The following is a 24522-nucleotide window of genomic DNA, read 5'->3' as shown; positions in this document are numbered from 1 at the left end:
ATCAATAATTTCGAAGTGACCTTTTATTGAATCATTAACACTTGAAAATCCTTACATTAATATAAATTCGAAATCCACAAATCATTTGTCCATAAATTCAAGAATAAAAACAAAATCATAAGTTCATAATTCAATTGGAAATTGATTAATCAATTAGAATATAACAATTCAAACCATACATAGATTTAACACATAATTATCAAGCCACATACACGTACCTTGATTAAATAACACCTCACACAAAAATTAGTTTGATCCTGCTACGGATCACTCACGAGTTCCTAACAATTAAATAAATAAAACCCTAATTAATTCATGATTAAACAATCAAATTAATAAAAATAAATCTAATGGACTTAAATTTAATTAATGAGTTATGAATGCATAATAATAGTATCATAAATCAAAATTTGAACTATTGTTTCAAAAATAAAATTTTAAAAATTACGGCATTAATTTAGAAGAGTTTAAATAGTAAAAACTGACCGTAAAAGAGAAGGCTTTGAAAACAATTAGGGTGTGGAAGTCACGACACCAAGAGGTAGACGTCGGCGGCAAGGAGTGCACGACGGGGGTGTCGTGATGGTGGCATAAGGGTTTTAGGTAAGAAGGTTTAGAGCCAAAGAGGGAGAAGAAGTTTAAGAGCGGGCTTAGGAAAACTCTCAACTTTTGATGTGAATAATAATGAATGAGGTAGGAGGTATTTATAGGTATAGGGTTAGGGTTAGGATTATAATGGAACCCTAAGGGGTATGGCCGTGGTTGGTGTTCAAGCTATGATAGGATTCTGAATCTAGTCATGATTTTGGTGATATTCGGTTTAGAGTAAAATTGTTTAAAATAGAAATACAAAAGATAAAATCACGAAATTTTAAAAAGAGGCTTATATAATTAATTAAGATTTATCCTGAAATTTTCAGAATTTATCTCAAAGAATTCGTATTTTTAGGGAATTTTGAATTGGTAAAACTCTTTAAATCCAATTTTAAATAGAATTATCTTTAGGAAAATTTCGTAATTACTACCTTTTAAATAACCAACTTTTGTAATTACTACCTTATGTAATTTTTATTTTATTTTACTACCTTAAACTTCCCATAACTTATTGTTTACTACCTCTTAACAGTTTCCATCCAAAATTCCGTCACATGGGGCCCACTAACGGATTTAATTCTAAATTCCCTCCTTCTTTTGGAATTCCTTTCACGATTCATCTCTCTTCTCCTTCAATGCTCACTGTGTTCCTTCAACCTCACAATTTTCTCTCTCTTCTTCACTTCCTCTCAACCACTTGTGACGAATCTTAAAGGCGAATCTTCATCTCTGTCATCGCTGGGTCCAATTGGAAAGCAACAAAGCATCTCAATCATTGGAGGGGACCAAAGGTGGTGACTTTTGTCCTTTGGAAATTCGTAAGCATCAAAATGTAAGTACTTTAGTCATTTTCGTTTGTTAAATTAGGTGTTTTATTAAATATGTTGTGGATTTTGTTGGGTAATTGTGGATTTTGGAGGTTTGTTGACTGGTAAACCCTAGGATTTGGGGAACAATTATTTTAATACGAATTAGGGTAATTAAATAAAAATTAATGCCAATTTATGTGCTTTACATATTGGGGCTGCTGTTATTCAGTTGTTTATTCATGTGGTTTACTTATTGGGGTAATTATGGTTGATTGGAATTATTGATTGAAATGCATTTTTTTTTTCAATTTGTGTACAGAATGCAGGCTGATATTAACAATACATTTGTGGACATTAGGTTTAAATTAGGGGGTTTTTTTAAGGAAAATATATTTAGAGGTAGAAGGGTGGTTGGATTTGAGGGTGGGTGGGAGTATACTAGGATACAAGTGCCTAGAAATGATCTTAAGATTCCTGCACTTAAGCACATTGTATCTAGTGCATATAAGTTCAATAATCGGGCAATTCCTCAATATCATCAAATGAAGTTATGGTATAGGGAGAAGGGTAGAACTTTCACTACTGGGAAGAGGGAGTTCAGTGGTGATGAGGATGCTAGATGTTTGTTAGAAACTGTGGACAGAAATAACTGTGTGGAATTGTTTTGCACAATTGATCCCAATGCAAGGAAACCTCTTGTTTACAAACAAACAAAACCACTAAATGGGCCTTTGACCCAAGCTGCTAGCCCAACAACAAAAAACCCACCAACCAGCAATATAAAACCAAAACCAGTGAAGTTAGAACCTAGGGCAAACACTTCAGCTAGAGACAATTCTGCAGTTGTTATTACCAGAAGAGAGTGGTCTGCTGCTGAAAGGGAAAGGGTTGCTTCTGAACAAAGTGTTGAACAACAAAAAGTTGAAAAGGGAGGTGTGAGTAAGGGTAAGGGGCATGAAGTTTCTGGTGAGGGGGAGGGAGTTGTTAGGAGGAGCCCTAGGGTAAAGACAGTGGCTGTGAAGGGTAAGGGGAAACAACCAACTGGGAAGAAAAAAACCAGAGCTAGCAAGAAGTTGTTTAGTTCTGAACTGTCTGGATCTGGGTCAGATAGTTCAGACTCAGATTTTTCTGATCTTGATATTGATTGGGAACCTAGGGAGGAAGAGACTATTCTAAATGATGCTGATGATTTTGAGGAGTTACTTAGGAAAAGAAAAAGAGATAACACACAATCAGGTGATGCTGAGTTGTTAAGGCAAGTCAATTCCAGTTTAGAGGAGGCAAAACAAGATACAGGGAAAGGGGAAAAAGTGAAATCAGTCCAAAGGAAGAAGTCACAGTTGGATGATAATCTAGAATGTGAAGAGGTTAGGATTCAGGAAGAGATTGAGGGTGAGTCAGATGAGTTAAGGAGCATTGATGGGTCTGATGATGAGGTAGACAACAGCCCTTGGTTCAACTCTGATACTGACTTTAGTAGGCCAATTAACCTTGTGTTGGGGCTTAAGTTTGGAAGTGTTCAGGCTGTGAGGAAGGCATTGAGGTGGCATGCTATCCAAAAGAGGTATGATTACTATTACCTACACAATGGAAATAACAGAATAACAACCTATTGCAAGTTTAGGTGTGACTGTCCATGGGATTCAAGCAGGAGTAAGAAACCTAAGTGTGTGTGTGAAGCTGGGGTGCAGTGTCACTTTAAGGTCCTTGTTAGGAAGTTGTATAAGCAAGATGTGTGGCAGATTAGGACATTGAACATGCAACATTTCTGTCAGAGGTTAATCATGAACTCTAAGTTAAATGCAGAGTATTTAGGAGAAAGGTATGTGGAGGAGTGGAGGAGTGAACCTCATATGAAGTTGTTTTCCTTTATGAGAAAGGTGTTGCTGGATACTGGAATCCAAATCAAGTATGGATTGGCATGGTCAGGAAGGGCTAGGGCAAAGTTGATCATTTACGGCTCTTCGCTTGAACAATATTAAAGGGTGTGGGATTATGCTAAAGCTGTGTTGAAATACAACCCTGGGAGTACTTGTATTGTGCTTGTGGAAGGTATTGAAAGACCAGAACCTCCCTTGTGTCTAAGAATGTATGTCTGCCTTGATGCTCTAAGGGAAGGTTTCAAAAAAGGGTGCAGGCCAATCATAGGGGTTGATGGATGCCATCTGAAAGGTGCTTACCCTGGTTAGATACTTGTTGCTGTTGACAAAGATAGTAATAACAACATTTTCCCATTTGCTTGGGCCACAGTAGAGGTTGAAAATACAGAAACATGGTGTTGGTTCTTGGACTTGCTACTGAAAGAATTGGGTGGTGATAGTGGAGCAGGTTGGACCTTTATGTCAGACAGACAAAAGGTATGGTCTTCAACCTGTTTAAAGTTAATTCTTTGTATATGATTAAGTACTTCATTAATTAACATTGTGTGTACCTTGTTTTGGTTGTAAACACAGGGTCTGTTGCAAGCTTTTAGTACTGTGGTGCCCCAAGCTGAAACAAGATATTGTGCAAGGCATATTTGGGCTAATTTCAAGTTGCAATTCACTGGTTCTCTGTTTAAAGACCTCTTCTGGAATGCTGCTAGGGCTACAACTAAGGTAAAATACTTACTTTAGTTAGTTGGACTCGGGAACGTGTCCAAGTTCCCGACTCGGCTTATTTTATATTAGTTAGTTGGACATTGGGAACGTGTCCAAGTTCCCGACTCGGCTTATTTTATGTTAGTTAGTTGGACTCGGGAACGTGTCCAAGTTCCCGACTCGGCTTATTTTATATTAGTTAGTTGGACATTGGGAACGTGTCCAAGTTCCCGACTCGGCTTATTTTATGTTAGTTAGTTGGACTCGGGAACGTGTCCAAGTTCCCGACTCGGCTTATTTTGTGCATGGTGACTTAAGTTGACCTAGGTTGACTTTTTCTGGTTTTTTTTGTTGTGACTGAGTTGATTGTAATTCTTGTGTGCATGGTTGCTTAATTTGACCTTGGTTGACTTAAGTTGACCTAGGTTGACTCTTTTGTGACTTAAGTTGATCTAGGTTGACTATTTCTGTAATTTTTTTTTAACTGAGTAGATTGTACAGCTTGTGTGCATGGTTGCTTAAGTTGACCTAGGTTTACTTTTTCTGGAATTTTGTTGTTACTGAGTTGACTATGCTGCTTGTGTGCATATTGACTATAGTTGACCTTGATTGACTGTGCTCCTTAACTGAGTTGATTGTAGAGCTTGTGTGCATGCTGCTTCTGTTTTGCCTTCTGTTTTCTGTTTTTAGTTTTCTGTTGACGGCATGTATGTGGTATTTGTAGTTTGACTATGAAGTGGCAATGGAATCTATTAAGACATTGAATGAGGATGCATATGAATACCTGGATGACATTCCCACAAAACACTGGTCAAGACATGGATTCACCACTAACTGCAAGTCCAACATGTTATTAAACAACATGTGTGAGACATTCAATGCAGTGATTAGGGATGCCAGAGATAAACCAATTCTCACCCAAATGGAGTGGTTGAGAAGGTATATGATGAAAAGGAACAACGATAAGTGGAAATCTATCAACCAGTTGGGGGGGGGGGGACCTGTTATGCCTTATGTGAATCAGGTGTTTGAGGGGATGGAGAATTCAGTTAGAGCATGCATAGTACAAGCATCCAGGGACAATGAATATGAGGTTCAGCTAGGGGGGGACCAAGTTTTGGTAAACTTGGATGAAAGAACTTGCACATGTTACAAATGGGATCTAACTGGTATCCCATGTGTCCATGCATATGCAAGTCTGCTGGATAAAAGAGCAAATCCACTTGATTATGTGCATACTGCTTACAGCAAGGATACATATATGCAAGCTTATGCACTTCCAGTGAAGGGTATGCCTGGCCCAAAGCACTGGGATACTTCTGACCTGCCACAACCACTCCCACCTGCAGTTAGGGTTATGCCAGGAAGACCAAAATCAACGAAAAGGAAGAAGGAAAAGGGAGAGGGAGAGGGCAATGGAAAGAGCAAGAAGCAGAAGGTACCACATCCTGATAGAGCCAAAAGGCAAAACAAATGTGGGAATTGTGGTCAGTTTGGGCATAACAAAAGAAAGTGCAAAAATGGAGCTGTAGAGACAAGTTCAGCTTCAGCTCCCAAAAACAAAGGTGGGAGGCCTCCTCTGAACAATGAATGGGTTGTGGAGCAGAGAAAGAAAAAGTGGTCTAAGCTTGAACACAATGTAAGTTTTGTTGCCTTCTCTTTTGTAATTTTGCACTACAATATTTGTTTTGTTCAGGTTGTGCTTAGCAAATCTTATCCAATTACTGCAGATTCAAGGTTCAATCACTCCTCCTAACAGCATTGCTAACAAACCACCATTACAGAGATCAACATCACAAAGGCAAACAATATTGAGCCAAACCTCATCTAATGTGCCTACAGCTAGTACATCAGCTAATGTTCCCACAGCTAGTACCTCAGCTGCTCCATCCCAAGTTCAAACAAGATCCAAGATGGCATTGAAGAGAAGCACTACATCTTAATGTTTAGCCCATTAGCATTCTATTTTGTGTTGTTAGATATGTATTTCTGATGGAACAAGTAATCTGATGTTGTGTATTGAACAAATTAGCTTGTGTTGTGTTGTCCTTCAAACATCCTTCAAACTAGAAATGCAAGAACCAGTGACTTTTGTTATTCATTGAGCTCGTTATTTGGTTTTGTTCTTAATTTCTTGGTCCTTATTCCACTACTAAACAGAAATAAGAGGGAACTTGCAATACTCGTTTAAGTTTCCGTACCCGTTCCAATACTCCTTTAAGTTTCCGTACCCGTTCCAATACTCCTTTAAGTTTTCGTACCCGTTTCAATACTCCTTTAAGTTTTCGTACCCATGTCAACACTCGTTTAAGTTTCCATACCATTTTCGAGTCTTAAAAAATAGACACGACACGGGGTTTTCACAAAATAAAGACACGACACGAAAAACGAATTTGTCGTTAATCAAAGACAACAAGTAACATAAAAGGGATCCCATTTCATTTCATTAATGATTCAAAATACAAAATGAGTCAACTATCCATAAACTGATACAATAACACCTTCCACATTTAGTTTAGTTCTTCTCTAAGCTTTGAAAAACATTACAAATACCATACACAACACAGGAGCAGCAATGGCAATGTGGTTGAGCTTCCCAAGTGTGTTGTGGTTCCCCTCCTTCAGTTTGTTCACTTCAGACATAAGAGCCTTACACTTGAGCTTCAGATTGTCACTTTCATTCAACAGGCACCTTCTTTGCCCACTCAAATCATCAACTTCACTCTTCAATGCATTCACTTCCACTTTTAGCAACTTCTTATCCAATAACAAAGCATTCGTGACATTCCTTTGCCAATCAACACAATCTTCCTCATCCAGCCACTCAAATTTCTTGCATCCCCTTGTTTCCGTAACTGGATCATACCTTTGGCAAGCTATAAATTTGCGCCCAGGATTATCTCTTGTCCATGAAGTTAAACGCGCAACAGGGAGTCCACAATAACATTTTTGCTTTGATAAAGGAGAAGGAGGAGCCATTTTTCCTACAATTTACATTAATTCTCGTTAATTATGTTATCAATTCGAATAGTAGTAACCTAATTTTGTTAATTCATTTGAAGAACAAAAACCCCCAAATTGGATTTAAACCCTAATTAAAGAACAAAAACATAAAATTGATACCTGTAATGAGCAGAATTTTCCTTGGTTTGAGCACATAAACGAACGAGTAACAAATTAAAGTAAAACCCCTAACCTAATTGAAGTATTGAAATGGATTGGAAATTTCAGGAAAATTTTGGGGTTAAGATGAAGAAAATCGTTGAAGATTGAAACAATATAAGGAGGGAAATCCTAAACTAGCCGTTAGTGGGCCCCATGTGACGGAATTTTGGATGGAAACTGTTAAGAGGTAGTAAACAATAAATTATGGGAAGTTTAAGGTAGTAAAATAAAATAAAAATTACATAAGGTAGTAATTACAAAAGTTGGTTATTTAAAAGGTAGTAATTAGATATGTTCCTTATCTTTATTTTTCCAAAATAAATCCGAAATATATTCTCATAAATATCATATAATATAAAACTGATTTTATAAAATAATAAACATAATTTTCGGATTTATAAAATAATTTTAAGTTGATTAAAACTCTTTTTCTCCAAAATTGATTCCTAATAGAATTAGGAATTAATAAAATCCGACAAAAATAATTTAAATTCAGTTTTGAAAATAATATTCCCTCAAAAAAAATTTGAATATTTTCCCTCCAAAATATTTGAATATTCAATAGATATTTTTTAAAAAATGCATAAAATGATTAATAAAATGCCTAAAAATATGGGGTATTACAATGCATTATGAATGAACCCATTTCTAGATGCCCCCCTAACATTCCATAAACACACTTTAATTGCTAAATTTGGTAATGGACGTTGCAACACCACACTTGGTTCAGCACCCAGTCTCGGATTTGGTGGAAGGAAGTACTCCTCCCAATCCCTCCATTCGTGTGATAACCCCATCATACCCAGGTCCTCCAATATTATGGGAGTCATATAGGTGAGAATTTTCATCATCTCCCTTAATCGACGGAAGTATGTTGCCTGAATTTGTACCCCCACTACGTCTCTTTGAGTTTCGTAGAGAGCTATTAAGGCGATCCGCTCGAGCTATGTCTTGACCTTGAGTTTCTTACTGCAAGGGAGTGATCGGAACCTCTCTTGAAAGCCTTTGAACTAAATGTGGTCTCATGTTGATGGGATTGAAGTCTGGCTCCGCCCGGTCAGGTGGTTGAAGTTTCTCGGCATGTCCAATCTTGGTCTCGGAGTAGGTTCCATCAGCAATTGTTCTCTGCACCATAGTGTATCCAATAGATTTCTTGCCTCCGGTAACTGAGTCCTCTCCGTCGATTGAATTTCTCTCTCCGTTGAGCATACACTCATCTCCGATTGTATTGGGAACAGAGATAGGAGTTGTGGCGGTGATACCTCCTGAACTGATTGTCGTTGCACCTCTATCACATCCTCCGGAGGACCCCTGTTCCGAAAGTGCCTCGGCCCCCTTTGGACCCAATTTTGCCTCGGACGGTTCTGAAACGGTCTGGAGTTCTGGTTGATCGACATGCATGTCGTTTTTGGTGAGTGATTGTTTGCCATTGATTAGAATTTTAGAGTGAGAAAGAGAAGCTTGTGAAGGAAGAGATGAACGGTTTGGAGAGAAGAAGACATGGGGGTAGATTTAAGAAGTGTGTTATCCTGGTTAACCCCTTGAGTAGAATTAACCACCAAGGGTAAGTCAGATGAAGGTGAATCATCACCTGGTGCCAAGTGTTGGAAGATGTTCTCCACGTGTACGGCTACCTCCGAACTTCCTTCTCCATCTTTGCTTCTTCTTGTTAGCTTAAAGTTTTCATCATTAGATTTGCTCTGGTGATTAATTATCATCGTGTTTTCAGATTGAGTCCATTGGCCACTTCGTTGCCCTTTAGTATTCCCAGGTTGCTTTATTTCGAAATTATGTTTGGCTGCTGGTTTCGAAATTCCACTTTTCTTATAATCATTAATCTTGGAATTAGGATCCCTTTGATTAGTGTTCCCCTGCTTAACATTTCGGTTTTGATTTACCAAAGTCTAAGGCCCATATGTGTCAATTTTTTCTCCCCCACGTCCTTGGGCTTTCTTTCCAGAATTGCTTGGGTCATGTTTGGCATTTCTTGGGCTCGCATTTGACCATTTGGAACGCATGGATCTAAACCAGTTGCCTTACCAGAGGCACTCAATGAAGGTGTTGCTTCCTTTTCTGGACATTGAAGGTGAACATGACCAATTCTTCCACAACCAAAACACAGTAGAGATATACTTTCATACTGGATATGTTGCCATCCTCCACCTACCCACACTTTGGTGATTAAGGGTTTTGACAGATCAATTTCCACACAAACACGAGCATATCTTCCCCGTGTTATTTTATCTGTTGCATAATCAACCCTTATGGGCTTACCCACCACTCTTGAAATCTCAAATAATGCTTCTTTATCATAATACTCAACGGGTAACTCATCTATTCTAATCCATACCGACATGGTGTCAAATGCGTTTGTAGATGGTCTAAAATTTGGTTTCCAAGTTGTGATCATCAAATAATTAATGATCTAGGATGAACCAAAGACCCCCAAATAGAACACGTTCATAATCATCCGGTTGCGTGAATTTGAACAAATAAACTTGCTTACCTAAATCGATTACCTCCAAGGATCCTTTGATTCTCCACATCGCTCGAACCCGTGTTTCCATATACGAAGGTCTAATATTTATTCCAAGACACTTACCCATTAGGGTTAACTTCCATGGGGCTCTCAGCCTATCCAAAGTATTTTTATTAAATTGTATTGTGAATTTTCCTTCAGGTGCTATGGCATCTGATTCTTCCCATTCGGTGGATGATGTTATGATCTTTCGTGCCTCCGCAAACCATTGGCTCGAATTTTCTACTACTTCTCGAAAGGAGTTAATTTTCTTTGTTGATGCAACGGTTGATTGTTCTTGCTGATCGATAGAAGCTTCTTGTTGGTGATCTAACATGTTGATATCATCTGGGGGATCATTCGGGGTAGGGTTATCCACCCCCATACTCAGTTACGTATAGAGTTTGATCTCTAAGCACTTTCTCTCTCTAAGCACTTTCTCTCTCTGTTTTTGTAAGAATCTCTAGAATAACATTATCTAAACATAATTCACCACCAAAACATCATCAGTGTTGTGAGTTCGTGACTTGTGGGAGTAGGGATGGTAATTCAATCCGACTCCGACCCGAGTCCGAGCCGATCCGAAGGAAAAATTCCGATCCAAATCCGGTAAAGAAAAATCCGACTCTGAATCCGTCAAAAAAAGTCCGAGTCCGAACAGGAGGCGGGTCGGATTCGGACCCTGTGACAACTCCGACTGAATTCGACCCGACTCCGAATTAATAAAGCGCATGTTAAATAGGGAGTAGCATAAAAGTAAGTTAACTTAAAACTCAATTCACAAATCGCGCAGCCGCGATTTCCTTCCCTCTACTATCTCTCTCCTCCTGTATAACGACTGATTGTCCATCGAAATCTTTGGCGCTCATCAAACCCAACAATGAGGAGATGATTTTATTTCATTATGTAAAGTACCCAACAACCAGAAGACTATTAATCGACTAGTATCTGTACTGTCTCTTTATTTCTTTTTCTACCTAGTTCTCTTTATTCTTAGAGTTGTCGAAAATCATACATCTAGTTTGTTGTTTAGATCTGAATCAATAAAAAATCCATTTGAATAATGTAGTTTTTTTTTTAACATATATACTGAATTTAATTGTATTTTAAATGTTTCTTTTATACTACACATGTTTGATGGTTGGCTTCTATATCTAATATTCTTATGTGTAATTGATTTTAAATGACATGTAAATGTTTTAAGTGTTCTTCACTTTCTTCTTCTTTTTCATTTGATGGTGAAGGCTGAGTGAACTTCTAGTAAAATTGGGTCAGATCGTGGCGGAGTCGGAGTTTGCAGAGTCCGAATAGACCGGAGTCGGATGTGAAATTTTCGGAGTCGGATGTGAAATTTTCGGAGTCGGACTCGAGTATGGACTTAGATTTAGGGTCTTGAAAAATAATCGGATCGGATTTGGATCTTGTTGAGTCCGACCCGAGTCCGATCTATTGCCATTCCTGTGTGGGAGTGATGAAGTTCCTAGGAATGTTCTCCATGTAATTTGGCCGCCGAGGTGGATTATTAACGGTCAAAGGCGTCATCTAATGCGTGTTCCATAGACGACTTTTGAGTCCTCCTCCTACTAAATAAATCATCACTTTCTCTCTCCTAATATTCTCCCACTTCAAACAAATAAAACCGCCAACCCATACCCTATTTCCTCGCTGTTCTTAGCTCTAAAGTTTAATTGTACAACTAATCTTAATAATTTCAATTTCTAATCTCTATTAATTCGTCAATTCACAATTCACTTTCTCTCTCCTCCTTAATCTCCCCATTCTCTCTCCTCTGGTTCGACCTGTAACCGTCTTTCAAACTGTTAGCCGACTTCACACAATTCTCTACGAATCTTCATCAACCTTCCAATTAGTACGAACATGGCACCCACAGATCCGAAGCAAGCTGCTTCTGCTGGTGGATTCTTCGCTTCAATCGCATCTACTTTCTCTAATTTTGGCACTTCTGTGCACAAATCTGTTAAAGGGTATGATCAATTCCGATTTCCCTAATTTTTTTAAAACTTTTTTCCCCTTGTTTTGAATTTTGCTGTGATAAGTATTTTTAGCTCAATTGGTTCGGTTCATTATGAAGATTTATTTATCTTCTAATTCTGTGCTGTTGATTGCTTGTCGATTTTGTTTTTAAGAGGTTTAGTGTAATGTTTAATTTTTTTAAAATCTGACTATAAATCACGAATACTGATAGCAATAGAACTTTATGGAATCGTACTGTAAGAGAAAATTACTCTAGCGAAGTTTGGCCCAATAGCAATCATTGACATCAATTTGGCACTCTTTACAAAAATACCAAAAACAGAAACGGAGACGAAAATGTTATAAGTTAATAGGAGGAAGTTGATAGAGGAAAAACTTGTTGCTGCTGTTATGAGGCACAAAGATGGTAGTAGTGGGACACGATTTGGTTCTAGCTTGTTTAGGCCGGTTGCTATGTGTTGCTAGCTGTCTAAAGTTGTCAAGTATGAGGTGTTTTATGTGAGAGTTTGTGCTGGAGTGACTGGTGTCAATTATTGAAGTTGTATCGAGGTTAGTGTCATTGAGTGTGTTCTCCCAAACCTTTCTGGTTTTTTATGTAATGGCTAATGATATTTGTAATTTGATAATTTGGATTCATTTTATATATTTGCTGTGTGTAACTTTTTGCTTTATCTTTTGCATTCCAGATCGACAGAACAAGAAGGTTTGGAAGTTATAAACCCCGATGGAGGAACTGATGATGCGGTAGAGGAAGCACAGAAGGGAAGGTGGAAGCAGGAGGTGGGTTTGTGTGTTTAATACTTCTTTATCCGATGCACTTCCTGATGATTGCCATTTTTGCTCTTTTGTGATCACTGTTCATTGACACTTCAGTTAGTCTTTTCACATTTGTAGATGATGAAATACTTAAGAACTTGAATGCATAATCAATGATATTGGGGCAACTGCACTATTTGTATCATCTTTTAGGCCCGTATAAGTTTGGGGGATACAACTGAAGCTGTCTCCTTGGTTTCCTTCTTTTGAAGCATAGTGATTTCAAGTGATTTAAGTCAGATTCAAGTTTGACATTTAATATCAAATGTGGACCCTTAAACTTCAGTAGGAAACATTTATAATAAGATACTTTTCAATTTAATATTTGTTGACCGTGTGAAAGTACTTTTTGGTCTTTCATATTAGACGATGGACTTGTACATTAACGATGAGTGTTCCTTCAGTAGGATGAATATCACTGTTCTTTTATTTATTGTTTTTAATTTTTCGAAAAGAAAATGGACATGTTTGGAAGATCATGTGTTTCACGAATCGCCGCAGAAAGCTGAAGCACACACTGCTTTGAAAGGGTTGTTCGTTGTGAAGGTTGACTTCTAATAAAAAAAGTATAGACAGATTTTCTTTCAGGACCAAATGCCTAAAACCATAAAGGTTCCACAGGTCATAAAGTAATTGTTTATAAGGAACTGCTCTTTCAGGTGCCAGCATGCATTTCTGAGAGTGCTGAGAGATTTAGTCAGGTTGTTTTAGTGGTTCTGGAGTTTGCTCCAAGTTGAACTTATCCTTTTAGTGATGGATGCTCCTATTCCTCGAACTAGAAAGCTAATGTATACATGTGCTATTAATGTTCAATCCTCCTGAAGTATTATTATTGCTGCTTCCTTTTTTTGATAGTGGATTGACTTGTTGTCTTTTTCAGGATAGAGATGGTTACTGGAAAATGATGCAAAAGTACATAGGCTCTGATATTACATCAATGGTCACACTGCCAGTTGTTATTTTTGAACCAATGACAATGTTGCAAAAAATGGCTGAGGTTCTTTCTTTACTCCTTTTCCATTGTTTGGGTAACAGGTGGCCTATTTGTGAATCATGAATAATGCAGCATTCTCTCTAAAATGTCACAGTTGATGGAGTACTCCCACCTGCTTGATGAGGCGGATAGATGCGAGGATCCTCACCTGAGACTGGTTTATGCCTGTAAGTATTATACACTTGGGTCTCCCACCTATCCGCCACTAAACCCTCACTTAATAATTTTTTTTCTCCTGGCTTGAATTGTTTACTGATGCTAAATGTTATCTCTGCAGCGTCCTTTTTTATCTCTGTCTACTTTGCCTTCCAACGCACATGGAAGCCTTTCAATCCAATCTTGGGTGAGACTTATGAGATGGTGAATCATGGAGGCATTTCGTTTATAGCAGAACAAGTAATATTCCATCGTGTTTTCTGATTCTGAGAATATCAGTTTCAAATCTCATGTTTATTTGCTAGTAGGCTTTTGGTGCATTACGAATTGCTCCTTTAACTTTGTACTTGTATGACTTTCAGGTGAGCCACCATCCGCCAATGAGTGCTGCACATGCAGAAAATGACCATTTCACATATGATATAACATCAAAGCTGAAGACGAAATTTCTAGGAAACTCAGTCGATGTATACCCTGTTGGAAGGTAATGTTTTTTTCCAGGCTCGACATTACATGATGAAAATGGCTTTTGATACATATACTTTTCTGATGATGAAGGTTGGATACTTTTTTGATACATATACTTACTAACGCTAATTGTAAAAAGTTATTCACAGTTTCAAAGGGTGCTTTGAAGTGGATAGTATGGCTAAAACATACATGAAGGATCCAATTGTCTTACATCCACAGGATTTCTGAAAACAAGCCAAAAAACCAGAAAATATTTACATTATTAAAAAATAGGAAAAATAATGAGCACCTGATGTGGAAAACCCTCTTGCGTGAAGGGACCGACTATGCAATTAACTGCCAACTGATTTTACAATATAATACAGAAAATTACAATCTCATGTGTCAAGTAGTAGACATTAGCTTGAAATACCAAGTTAACAATTTTGCAGGAGCAAAATATTATTATCTTCAGCTGTAGAAGTGGTATTTCTTTTTATATTTTTTCTTCCGCTTGCTTATTTTGTACCCTTTTCCAATGTCAACAATTTCCCTGTACCAAATTCGTCTTGTCTTCATAGATATAGTGGCATATTACATTATAGTATTATTCTTGGAGTCTCTGGATTTTTACTTTCTCCTCAACTTTCCTGGTGTGGCAGGATCTTTAGATTCTCTACTTTCACTTCTCCTCCCCTTCTCCGTTACAAGGGCTTCTGCATTATGAGCATTAATTTTCCTTTTCTTGATTTCTTCATTAAACATAATATCTATTATCATATCCAAAAATAATACAATCAATTAGTCTCCTGGGACTCAGGGAGACATGATTGAAAATTCTACTATAAATACATTGTCTTAGTTCCAAAATCTTCCTTTACCCTTTTTTAAATCCGTATCAGACAATCCACATAATTTTAGGTTAGGCTGTATTGGTTTAACTGGTTCGCGGAGGTCCTTACGATAAATCAGCTGCTCTATTATTGGCTTCCATATCAATGAAATGTAAAAGTTAATTTCAGCATGCAATTACTTGTAATAGCCTCCATAGTTATGATTCACTAACCTGGGTTTGATACCACATAAACGGTCAAGACTCAAAAGTGGTCAACCCCAACCAACATCTGTAGGATTGTAAAAATTGAATATGCTAACACCTTTAATTTTTTTTGTTCAAGATAGATATAGAACAATAGACATGACATGCAAATTGAAATCCCCAAACCTCATGAACAATAACAATTCTTCACTAAACTTGTTTGTTTCTCTTACAAAACCTGACACGCACTTGCTGTAAGAGAAATTGTGGTTCTTAAATTCTCATCCTTTTTGATAGTGTATGAAAAAGTGCACCTAAGTCGTTCCTAGGCGCTAGGGGGTAAGAGGTTTTTCAGTTCTAGGCGAGGGTAATTTGAAGAAGCGCACTTAAAGTGCGTGAGGCGCACCTGAGGCGAATGTGAGAGGCGCACCTGAGGCATATCTCAGATTTTTTGAACTTTATACAGTGCGCCTCACTTCAGTGAGGTGCATCGAAGAGCGACCAAGGTGCGCCTAGGCGCAACAAGAACTCTATCACCTTGGTGCGCGTTGTGCTTTTTTACTCACTGTTTGAGAGACAACTCGCTCTCATATATACTACTAATATTTTTCACCAATATTGATTGATTGCTGCTAAATTAAAGAAAGCCTTTTAGGCCATTCAAATGGTAGGTCTATGTAAAATTGGAAAGACTAATTACTGCCAAACTATGTCTGTAATTGTGAGACCAACACATGACTATATGAATGTAACTATGCTACTAGCAAATTCGAAATTTACTATACCTTTTAGTTTTTTCATATCATTTTTTGCTTATGCTGGGGCTGCAAATAAATGACTAAATTGTAAATGGGACTGGACCTAAAAGATGTTTTGGGCTTCCTGCTCTTGATGTAGGTTGGAGTAAGGGAAAACGTCAAGGTGAAAGGGGGATACTTACTTGATGTGTCTTGTACCACTCTTTTCCCAAGGGAAAACTGGGCTTCTAAAAATATTAAAGTAATTTTCAAAACTTCGATCAGTATATCTTGCTTTGGAAATTACATGATTGCTAATTAATTAATGTAAATAAGATCCATGCTTACAGTTTCAAGGGAACATTAGCAGGGAAAACCTGATTTAGGGTTTTCCGCTGTATGTAGTATAGGTATAGAAGTCGCTTCCACTTGTTCATTGTTTTATGACTGGAAAAAGATTGAAATGTAGTTCCACTATTATATCCAAGGTTTTAATTAGTTTCAAAGTTGCCTTGAACAATCAAGCGACTCGTATGCTCTCAGCTTTTCGTAGTGGTCTACTGGTGCTTCTAATGCTTATATTCGGCAAATTTTAATAGTGAAGTACGAACTGTTTTAATATTTTATTTCTCCTATATACTTTCATATCCAGAACACGAGTGACTTTAAAAGGCCATGGTGATGTTCTAGAGTTGGTGCCCCCTCCAACCAAGGTCAACAATCTTATATTCGGAAGAACTTGGGTTGATTCACCTGGAGAGATGGTCCTCAGTAACTTGACCACTGGTGATAAAGTTGTGCTGTATTTTCAACCATGTGGCTGGTTCGGGTATATATTCTACCTTCTTTTTGATAATCTTGATTAGCAAATTTTTGTTTGTCATGTGTGTGCTTCCTGGAAATCATGACATGGCTGTTTTATTGTAACACCTAGTTGGTTTAGCATTTCAATCTTTCTTCCTCCCAGTGGTTAACACATCAAACTCTTCGTTTTTAGGGGAAGTGTTTTGTGCTTTTAGGTCTGCATTGCTATCTTCCTTTATCTAGTTTTGTGCTATTGAAAGATTTCTCTCTTCCTGTTTCCTTTCTAAAAAAAATTTGTCTGCAGTTTTATTTTTTGCCTTCACTCTTCCTGATCCCCCCCCCCCCCTCCTTTTTCTGTTTTGCCTTTCCTTGGCCGGGATAATTGGTATGACATACGGGAAGAAATGAGGCTGTTTTCGCTGATGTTTAGCCATTTTCGGGATTGATTGATGGAGTCTTCTTTCTTTTCTATTGGTGGATTTTTTTTTTGTATGGTGTGAAGAATCATCAGGTCTTGAAAGATGAAACCTATGCTTCCTTTTTCCTGTTTATTTTATCTTGAGAGAATTATCAAGATGCTTCCACTATAAATTAGAATACTTTGAGATGCACATAGTGGATCATCTTATATTTTATGTCTGATAATGACCAGACATTACTATGCTTCCTTAGTGTTGCTGTTTTTTTTAAAGCAGTTTGAATATAGTTTTGTTTCTAGAAATGCAAGTCCTAAGTAACCTGAGTATCTGCATTCCCTTGCAACCAACATAAAGAGAAAGGAATTTTGCTCTCTTGCAATCTTTGAGGAAAAAAGTGGATCAGTATTCTATGTTATATAAATCAACATGATACTTTTCACCTTAATGTGATAGGTAGTTTAGGACGTTGCCTTTCTTATTTTTTTTGGTAATTGCATGTTGAATATACGAGCAAGAAAGTAGTGTCTTAGGGAATTCTTGATTTCTGGGATTGCTCATAATAAGTTTTCTCTATTTTATGCCTGTTTGGTGATTACGCATTTCTTGATTATGCAAGATGCATAAACAATTGAACAGTCTTGACAAATCATAACTTCTGTTTTATATTCCTTGATATGTGTAGAGCTGGCCGTTATGAAGTTGATGGCTATGTGTATAATGCGGCTGATGAACCACAGATCTTGATGACTGGAAAATGGAATAAGGCCATGAGCTATCAACCGTGTGACTCTGAAGGGGAACCATTACCAAGCACCCAAATGAAAGAGGTGGTTTTTTTAGAAGTTTGTTTCTCGTTATAAGTTATAACATTTTTGTGTGTTTCCGTTCATCGACTTCCCCTGCTTGCTTATGCTAATGAATAGCCTTGCTGCCAATACAGTGTGGAACACATGTTTTTGGAATGTTTAGCTCACTAGTCTGGAGCTTGAATATAACTTAACAAAAATAATATTTATAATCTTGCATGTATTCCCGAGATGAGCTACTACTACATTACACTACACCATACTTTGATACTTTCTATGCCTAAGCTGTTAATGGTTTTTTTTATTACTTTCAACAAAGAGCGTACTGATCGGAGTTTAATGTTCTTCTGGGTTCTACCCAGGTATGGAGGGTTGCTGATGTTCCAGAAGGCGACAAATATCAATACACGTATTTCGCACACAAAATCAACAGCTTTGACACTGCACCTAAGCAGTTGCTGGCATCAGATTCTCGGCTGCGTCCTGATAGATATGCACTTGAAAAGGGTGATTTGTCGAAATCTGGTTCCGAAAAGAGCAGGTAATTCTTTCTGGCCCTTCCCTGGTTGCCCTGAAAGTTTGTGCAATAAAACAGTAGTGCAACATGAAATATGTGCCTATATAATATTTGTAAAACGCTCTGCAGTTTTTACAAGTTGTCATTGTTTTGGACGTTGGCAATCTTGACGAAGAGTTAAGATTTCCATTGTCATAGCGTAAAGAAAATAAATTCCAGCTATGACAGCATTTCAGAAACTTCAGTTAACCTTTCATTTCACGTTCACTTGCTCTAGGGTGCAGCCACATCATTAGTAGGTTATCATATGGGCTTTCGCTCACCAGTGGCCGTAATCTAATTTAGTGCAAAGGTGTCCAATATCCTGGGGAAATCTTTGCGCCCAAAAAAAAAGAAAGATGTCGTGTTTGAATTGTGTGAGTGTGTGTATGTGGGGGGGGGGGGGGGGGGGTAGTATTTGTTTTCCAAGGCGTGCTGATATGCTCATCATTTTGAATGTGATTAGACTGTTAGATTCATGAAGAGCTGGTCTGACCTAAAACCAAATCCAAAACTAGCTGAAAATCCGGGTTAAAGTAACACTTTGGATCAGAAACCCAAATTCCAAGAAACTTCAGTGTATGGATTAGCATCAAGAATGGACTGAATACTGAGTTGACTTGACTCAAATGAGTAGTTCTATTCCAATTGTTATTTTTTATGGTTGGCTATTCAAAAGGCCAAATATTTGTCTCTTACCACCTTTTGTATAAGCCACTTTGACAACCTTTTAAACATTTTATGTAGCATTCAACCTCAAAACTTTTGATTTTATGCCTTGTTGCACTTTCCACAGAGTCTTTTCTAGGTTTTGACTTTTGTTTAACCGATATTTCAATTAACGGGGTTAAAAGTAGAAGTAGCATTAATGATGTCATTTAGTGGTGTCAATCACCAAAGTGCTTAAAGGTATCAAATTTAAAATAAAAGGTGCTTTTATGATTGTAAATCTCAAACTTTAAATGTGGTTGTTGTCATAAGTGGCTTATAGTGAAAAAATTGCTTTTTTTTTTAAGGCTAAATATAGTTCTTTGTGAACTCTTTGAGTTCTTAACATAATACAAGTAACTGATTACATAGCTTACTAATGTCTAATTTATTTATCTGCTACTTCCTTCTATTCACCGATGACAAGCAAATAAGTATTACCATGTTCTAAATCAAATCTGTTCTCAGTACGATTTGAGAGTTTATAGATAATATTCATCTGTCATCATAAGTAAACAAAGAATGCATTACTGATGCATTGGTTTAACCTGTATTTGGAAGTTTGGGGTTAAAGGTTGAGTATTTCTCTACCCGCTGGAGTACATTTAATATTTTATGTCCTCGTTGCGTTTCCATATGATAGGATACATGTAATTATTATTAGCTGTTTATAGGACAAGGTTATATTATAGGTCAATTATGCAATTAACTTGTGATTTCCTTTACTGCTGCTTTTAGTTTGGAGGAGAGACAAAGAGCTGAAAAAAGAACTCGTGAGGCGAAAGGAGAACAATTTATTCCCAAGTGGTTTGACTTCAACGGTGAAGTTACCACCACTCCTTGGGGTGATTTGGAAGTTTACGACTACAACGGCAAATACACTGAACAGAGGGAAATTGTGAAGAACAACGATAGTATTCACGAGGTTGACATCCAATCAATAGAGTTCAACCCTTGGCAATATGGAAGTGTAGCTGAAGAGTAGCTTGTAGTGCATCCATGTCTTCAAAATTGTCCTTAATTCACTTTATATTCTTATTTGTGACCAACTCTTTTTCCAGAATCGATTCTTGGAAAAATAGTATTGCTACCGATATCGATAATGTAGGGTATATCTATGGCTTGTAACCTTTTCATTTTTGTGATTCTTGATGATGTGTATATTGTGAAATTATTAGCAACTCAACTCGTCAAGTCCTAATTGAATAGTGTCTCTTCTTCTGGTCACCCTGCCGCAATGCTGGTTAAGGTTTCGAATTCTATCCTTTCCTTGTCAAATGTTGATTTTATTTTGGAGTTCAATTCTTGTTTGTGGGAAGTTATTAAACGCCAATAGAAATGGTAAACGTACGGAGTGGTATCGTTTTTGAACAACTGGCGAATCATATTTCCAGTTTTAACTTCTTGGTTGCTAATTACAATATTAATTGGTCGGCACTCTATCCTGGTCACTAGTGGTCAGTGCTACTGAGGCGTTACTAATGTTGATGCTAAAACATGTTGCTCATAAGCTGCGTTGTTCATTCGTCCACATTGTTATATATTGTCATTGTTCATTTAATATTGTCCGTATTACACCAATGCAACGTTGATAATGTATAGGAGTATATCCATTTTGTCTGAGAGAAGACAAATCAGTTCAGAAATCCACTTGAAATTCATAAATCAAAGTTATTGATTTTCAATTTCCCATTAATCCAGAAATATTTAAATAATCCAATTGAATATTAGGCTTTGTTTTGTTCTATTAATTTTAACTTATTTCAGACAAATCAGTTCAAATAAGTTCATTTAATTTACGTTAAGTTAAGATACCCGTCAAAAAAAAAAAAAAAGTTAAGTTAGGTTAAGATAAGTTCAGAAAAATAAGTTTTTTTAATTATATTTTCACGAATAAATAAGTTTAGTTCAGATAAAATATGTCATTTTTTCCAGATAAAATAAGTTAGTTAAGTTAAATTCGATTAATTTCAGATAAATAAAATAAATTTAGAAAAATTCAGATAATATAAGTTCACAAGATAAGTCCGAATAAGAACAAAGTCCGATAATAGACCAAAAATACTAACTTGATTTTTCTTTGTTTCTAGTTGAGGTTATGTTTACATCACCTTTAACGTCTGCACTTCACTTTGTCATCCTTTCCATTTCTCTCCCTCCATTCCTTTTTCTTTTAACCTCTATCTATATCTCCCGGGTGCCATTTTCCCCCTCAAAGGTACGAACTTACACTTCTCTATTTACCATCTGCTTTGAGCTTCTATTTTGAAGTGCTATTTAAGACAGCGGCTCATTATCTGTTAATTTCTTACTTGTCTGCAGAAATTTGTAGATTTTAGTTTCAAATTGTGTGATTCAACCTTAACCTATTATTCACTATTTTACTTTCTTGGAATTGTGTGAATATCTTGGTATTTTGGGTTGCAATTTGGGGGAATTGCGAGCAAATGGATCATGGGTTTCCTGTATATTCAAATTATGATTATGATTATATGAATGGATTACCCAATTTAGGAAATGGGTTTGTGGGTCATAATCATAATCATAATAATAATATCATGGATGTTAAGGGAGTTAATTATTACTTCCCTGATCCAAGTTCAAGAGAATTGTCTTCAGTTTGTAATGTTGTTACCCATGAGGATAGCTTGAATGAAGACTACGATTTCTCGGATTCTGTTCTGAGATTCATTAATCAGATTTTAGTGGAAGAAGATGTGGAGGGTAAGGGTTGTATGCTTCAGGAATCTCTACAGCATCAAGCTGTTCAAGATGCTGAGAAATCCTTGTATGAGGTTATTGAAAAGAGCTATTTGCCTGAACGTGTTTCGCACCCAAACCCGACCTACATTTGTTCGAATTTCAACATCCCAGAAAGCTATTTTGCTGATAACTCTTACAGGTGCTACAACAATGGGACTGTTGATAGTAATAGCCAATCGGTCGATCCTAGCTGGGGTGGTGAAAAGGGTCAGTATTATGGTTCTAATGTTGATAATGCTTTTCCTCTTTACCAACAGCCAGTATCATCTTGTAGCTCAACTAGTGCTAACAATGCTTTAGATGGGGGATTAGTGGATTCGCAGGTGAGTTCTTTTGGGGTTTATGACCTGTGCGCTGAGAGTCAGTCTATTTCTCAGTTCAATAAGGGAGTTGAGGAGGCGAATAAGTTTCTTCCTAGTCAAAGTGGTTTGTTTGTTAGCGCTGATATGAATAGATTACCTAAGAATTCGGAGAAGTGTAATGAGGCATTAGTAAATCCGGGATTGAAAAGAGACAAAGATGTTATAAGGGATAAATTCCAGGGAAGGAAGCATGGTTTTGGGGATGCTGAAGAAGAGAGATTTTCCAAACAGGCTGCTACATATGATGACTCCAAAGTGCGGTCAGATATGTTTGACAAGGTGCTGTTGCATCACGGTGGTGATAAGAATGAGCTCGTTGTTTCTCTTAGAGCAAACTTGCAAACAGCTGCTACCAAGAAGACGGAGCAAAATGATCAATCGAAAAGTGGTCCAAAGAGTCGTAAAAAAAAGGGTGGAAGGAAGGAAGTGGTGGATTTAAGAACACTTCTGACAACCTGTGCACAGTCTGTTGCTGCTGATGACCGCAGGACTGCAAATGACTATCTAAAGCAGATCAGGCAGCACTCTTCTCCTCTTGGTGATGGAAACCAGAGGCTGGCTCATTATATGGCTGATGGACTTGAGGCTCGTTTGGCTGGTACTGGTAGCCAGATTTACAAAGGTCTTATAAGTAAGAAAACAACTGCTGCAGATGTTTTAAAAGCTTACCTTTTATATCTTGCTGCATGTCCATTCAGGAAGCTGTCCAATTTTTTCTCTAACAAGTCCATTGCAAAGAGAACAAGAAAAGCTTCTAAAATCCATATCATAGATTTTGGCATCCTTTATGGGTTTCAGTGGCCAACTTTCATTCAAAGACAATCAATGAGAGAGGGTGGACCACCAAAAATTAGGATTACTGGAATAGATTTTCCACAACCAGGTTTTAGACCCGCAGAAAGGGTTGAGGAGACAGGGAGACGTTTGGAGAATTATGCGCAGGAATTTAAAGTTCCTTTCGAGTATCATGCAATTGCAAAGAGATGGGATACCATTCAACTGGAAGATTTTGACATTGATGAGGATGAGGTGCTTGTTGTGAATTGTATCTATCGATTGAAAAACTTGCCCGATGAAACAGTGTCAGTTGAAAGTTCAAGAAATATTGTTCTGAAATTGATAAGAAAACTTAAGCCTGATATTTTCATCCATGGCGTGGTTAATGGCTCCTACAATGCACCTTACTTTGTCACGCGATTTAGAGAAGCACTTTTTCATTACTCAGCACAGTTTGATATGCTTGAAACTATTGTGCCGCGTGAATATATTGAAAGGATGCTGATTGAGAGAGATCTCCTTGCTAGGGAGGCCCTAAATGTTGTGGCTTGTGAAGGATGGGAGAGAGTTGAGAGGCCAGAGACATACAAGCAGTGGAAGATCCGTAGCATCAGGGCTGGGTTTACTCAACTTCCCCTTGACTCAGAGATCAAAGAGAGGGCTTTACTGCAGGTTCACTCAGCTTACCACAAGGATTTTATGATTGATGAAGACAGTCGATGGCTGCTTCTGGGATGGAAAGGGCGGGTACTCTTTGCCTTGAGCACATGGCAACCAACTTAAAAGAATGCTACCTCTAACTCTAAAGGAAGAACTATGTGAAATGCACATTTTGTCTTCATTCTTTGCATGCCATAAAACTGTCCTACAGGCTACAGCTGTGCATCCAACTTTAAAGGTAAGCACTTAGCACCAAAAAAGTAATTGGCTTAGCTAAGATTACTATGGTGATTTGGTTTCCCGTTTCCGAAATAGCTTGATACAGGAAAAGAAGTTTCTTAAGCAAGAGATAGATTCCGTCTAGGTAGTTTGCATAAACCTGAGCTTCCACATTTTGTACATCACCACCAATTTTCTCAAAGATGGTGGAGATGATTTGTATTATGAGATGTAGCTATTTCTTTAGATGACATTAATACCAACTATGAACTTCCGATGCTTTGGTTACTTTGCAAAGTTTGGCTTATAAGGCTAATGGACTGATTTGCTGACTTATCTCTTCTCTATTATATAAGCCAAGAGGGGAGGGACATTTTGGTAATACCACTTTTGGTGTCCACCATTTAAATGTCTAAAATACCCTCCAGCTCTTCACAATCTCATATTATAGTAATTCTAATTATTTTACTATTTTAAAAAACCAATTAATTAGTGATTTTAAAAACATAATCTATTTTTGGCTAATTGTTAAACATCAATTCAAACGTCTGACTTTGTGTGATGTTTCCTAATTAAAATTTTAAAGGTTAATCAGG

At 37.4% G+C, this 24522-nt stretch overlaps 4 protein-coding genes across 4 annotated transcripts; 2 read left to right on the top strand and 2 right to left on the bottom strand.

Moving 5' to 3' along the window:
- Nucleotides 1-6508: 6508 nt before the first annotated feature.
- Nucleotides 6509-6961, bottom strand: LOC110796233 (uncharacterized). The gene has a single exon (XM_022001279.2). It carries the CDS (start codon nt 6959-6961, stop codon nt 6509-6511), a length of 453 nt encoding a protein of 150 aa, XP_021856971.2.
- Nucleotides 6962-9041: 2080 nt separating this feature from the next.
- On the bottom strand, nt 9042-10050 carry LOC110796234 (uncharacterized). The gene is made up of 2 exons (XM_022001281.1): nt 9667-10050; nt 9042-9572 (listed from the first exon to the last, which is right to left on the bottom strand). Exons 1-2 carry the CDS (start codon nt 10048-10050, stop codon nt 9042-9044), a joined length of 915 nt encoding a protein of 304 aa, XP_021856973.1.
- A 1176-nt stretch (nt 10051-11226) lies between these two features.
- On the top strand, nt 11227-20372 carry LOC110796212 (oxysterol-binding protein-related protein 3C). The gene is made up of 10 exons (XM_022001244.2): nt 11227-11650; nt 12347-12440; nt 13357-13473; nt 13565-13637; nt 13748-13866; nt 13989-14110; nt 16505-16681; nt 17758-17902; nt 18244-18422; nt 19884-20372. The coding sequence occupies exons 1-10, from the start codon at nt 11544-11546 to the stop codon at nt 20128-20130; spliced, it is 1380 nt and encodes a 459-aa protein (XP_021856936.1). The 5' UTR covers nt 11227-11543; the 3' UTR covers nt 20131-20372.
- Nucleotides 20373-21229: 857 nt separating this feature from the next.
- On the top strand, nt 21230-24223 carry LOC110796213 (scarecrow-like protein 9). Its single transcript, XM_056828123.1, has 2 exons — nt 21230-21363; nt 21468-24223. Exon 2 carries the CDS (start codon nt 21593-21595, stop codon nt 23828-23830), a length of 2238 nt encoding a protein of 745 aa, XP_056684101.1. The 5' UTR covers nt 21230-21363; nt 21468-21592; the 3' UTR covers nt 23831-24223.
- The last annotated feature ends 299 nt before the right edge of the window (nt 24224-24522 follow it).

This window comes from Spinacia oleracea, chromosome 5 (genome assembly GCF_020520425.1).
Source record: "Spinacia oleracea cultivar Varoflay chromosome 5, BTI_SOV_V1, whole genome shotgun sequence".
Taxonomy (NCBI): Eukaryota; Viridiplantae; Streptophyta; class Magnoliopsida; order Caryophyllales; family Amaranthaceae; genus Spinacia; species Spinacia oleracea.
The sequence above is the reverse complement of the archived record's forward strand: the minus strand, read 5'-3'. Positions and strand labels throughout refer to the sequence as shown.

Bases quoted from the DNA above. Each gene is read 5' to 3' on its own strand.
- LOC110796212 (XM_022001244.2), top strand. From the start codon at position 11,544: ATGGCACCCACAGATCCGAAGCAAGCTGCTTCTGCTGGTGGATTCTTC. The intron at 13,474-13,564 runs GTTCTTTCTTTA...AAAATGTCACAG, and splicing joins TGTTGCAAAAAATGGCTGAG to TTGATGGAGTACTCCCACCT. The intron at 13,867-13,988 runs GTAATATTCCAT...TATGACTTTCAG, and splicing joins TTTCGTTTATAGCAGAACAA to GTGAGCCACCATCCGCCAAT.
- LOC110796233 (XM_022001279.2), bottom strand. From the start codon at position 6,961: ATGGCTCCTCCTTCTCCTTTATCAAAGCAAAAATGTTATTGTGGACTC.
- LOC110796213 (XM_056828123.1), top strand. From the start codon at position 21,593: ATGGATCATGGGTTTCCTGTATATTCAAATTATGATTATGATTATATG.
- LOC110796234 (XM_022001281.1), bottom strand. From the start codon at position 10,050: ATGGGGGTGGATAACCCTACCCCGAATGATCCCCCAGATGATATCAAC. The intron at 9,573-9,666 runs GTAATCGATTTA...GGTTCATCCTAG, and splicing joins GAATCAAAGGATCCTTGGAG to ATCATTAATTATTTGATGAT.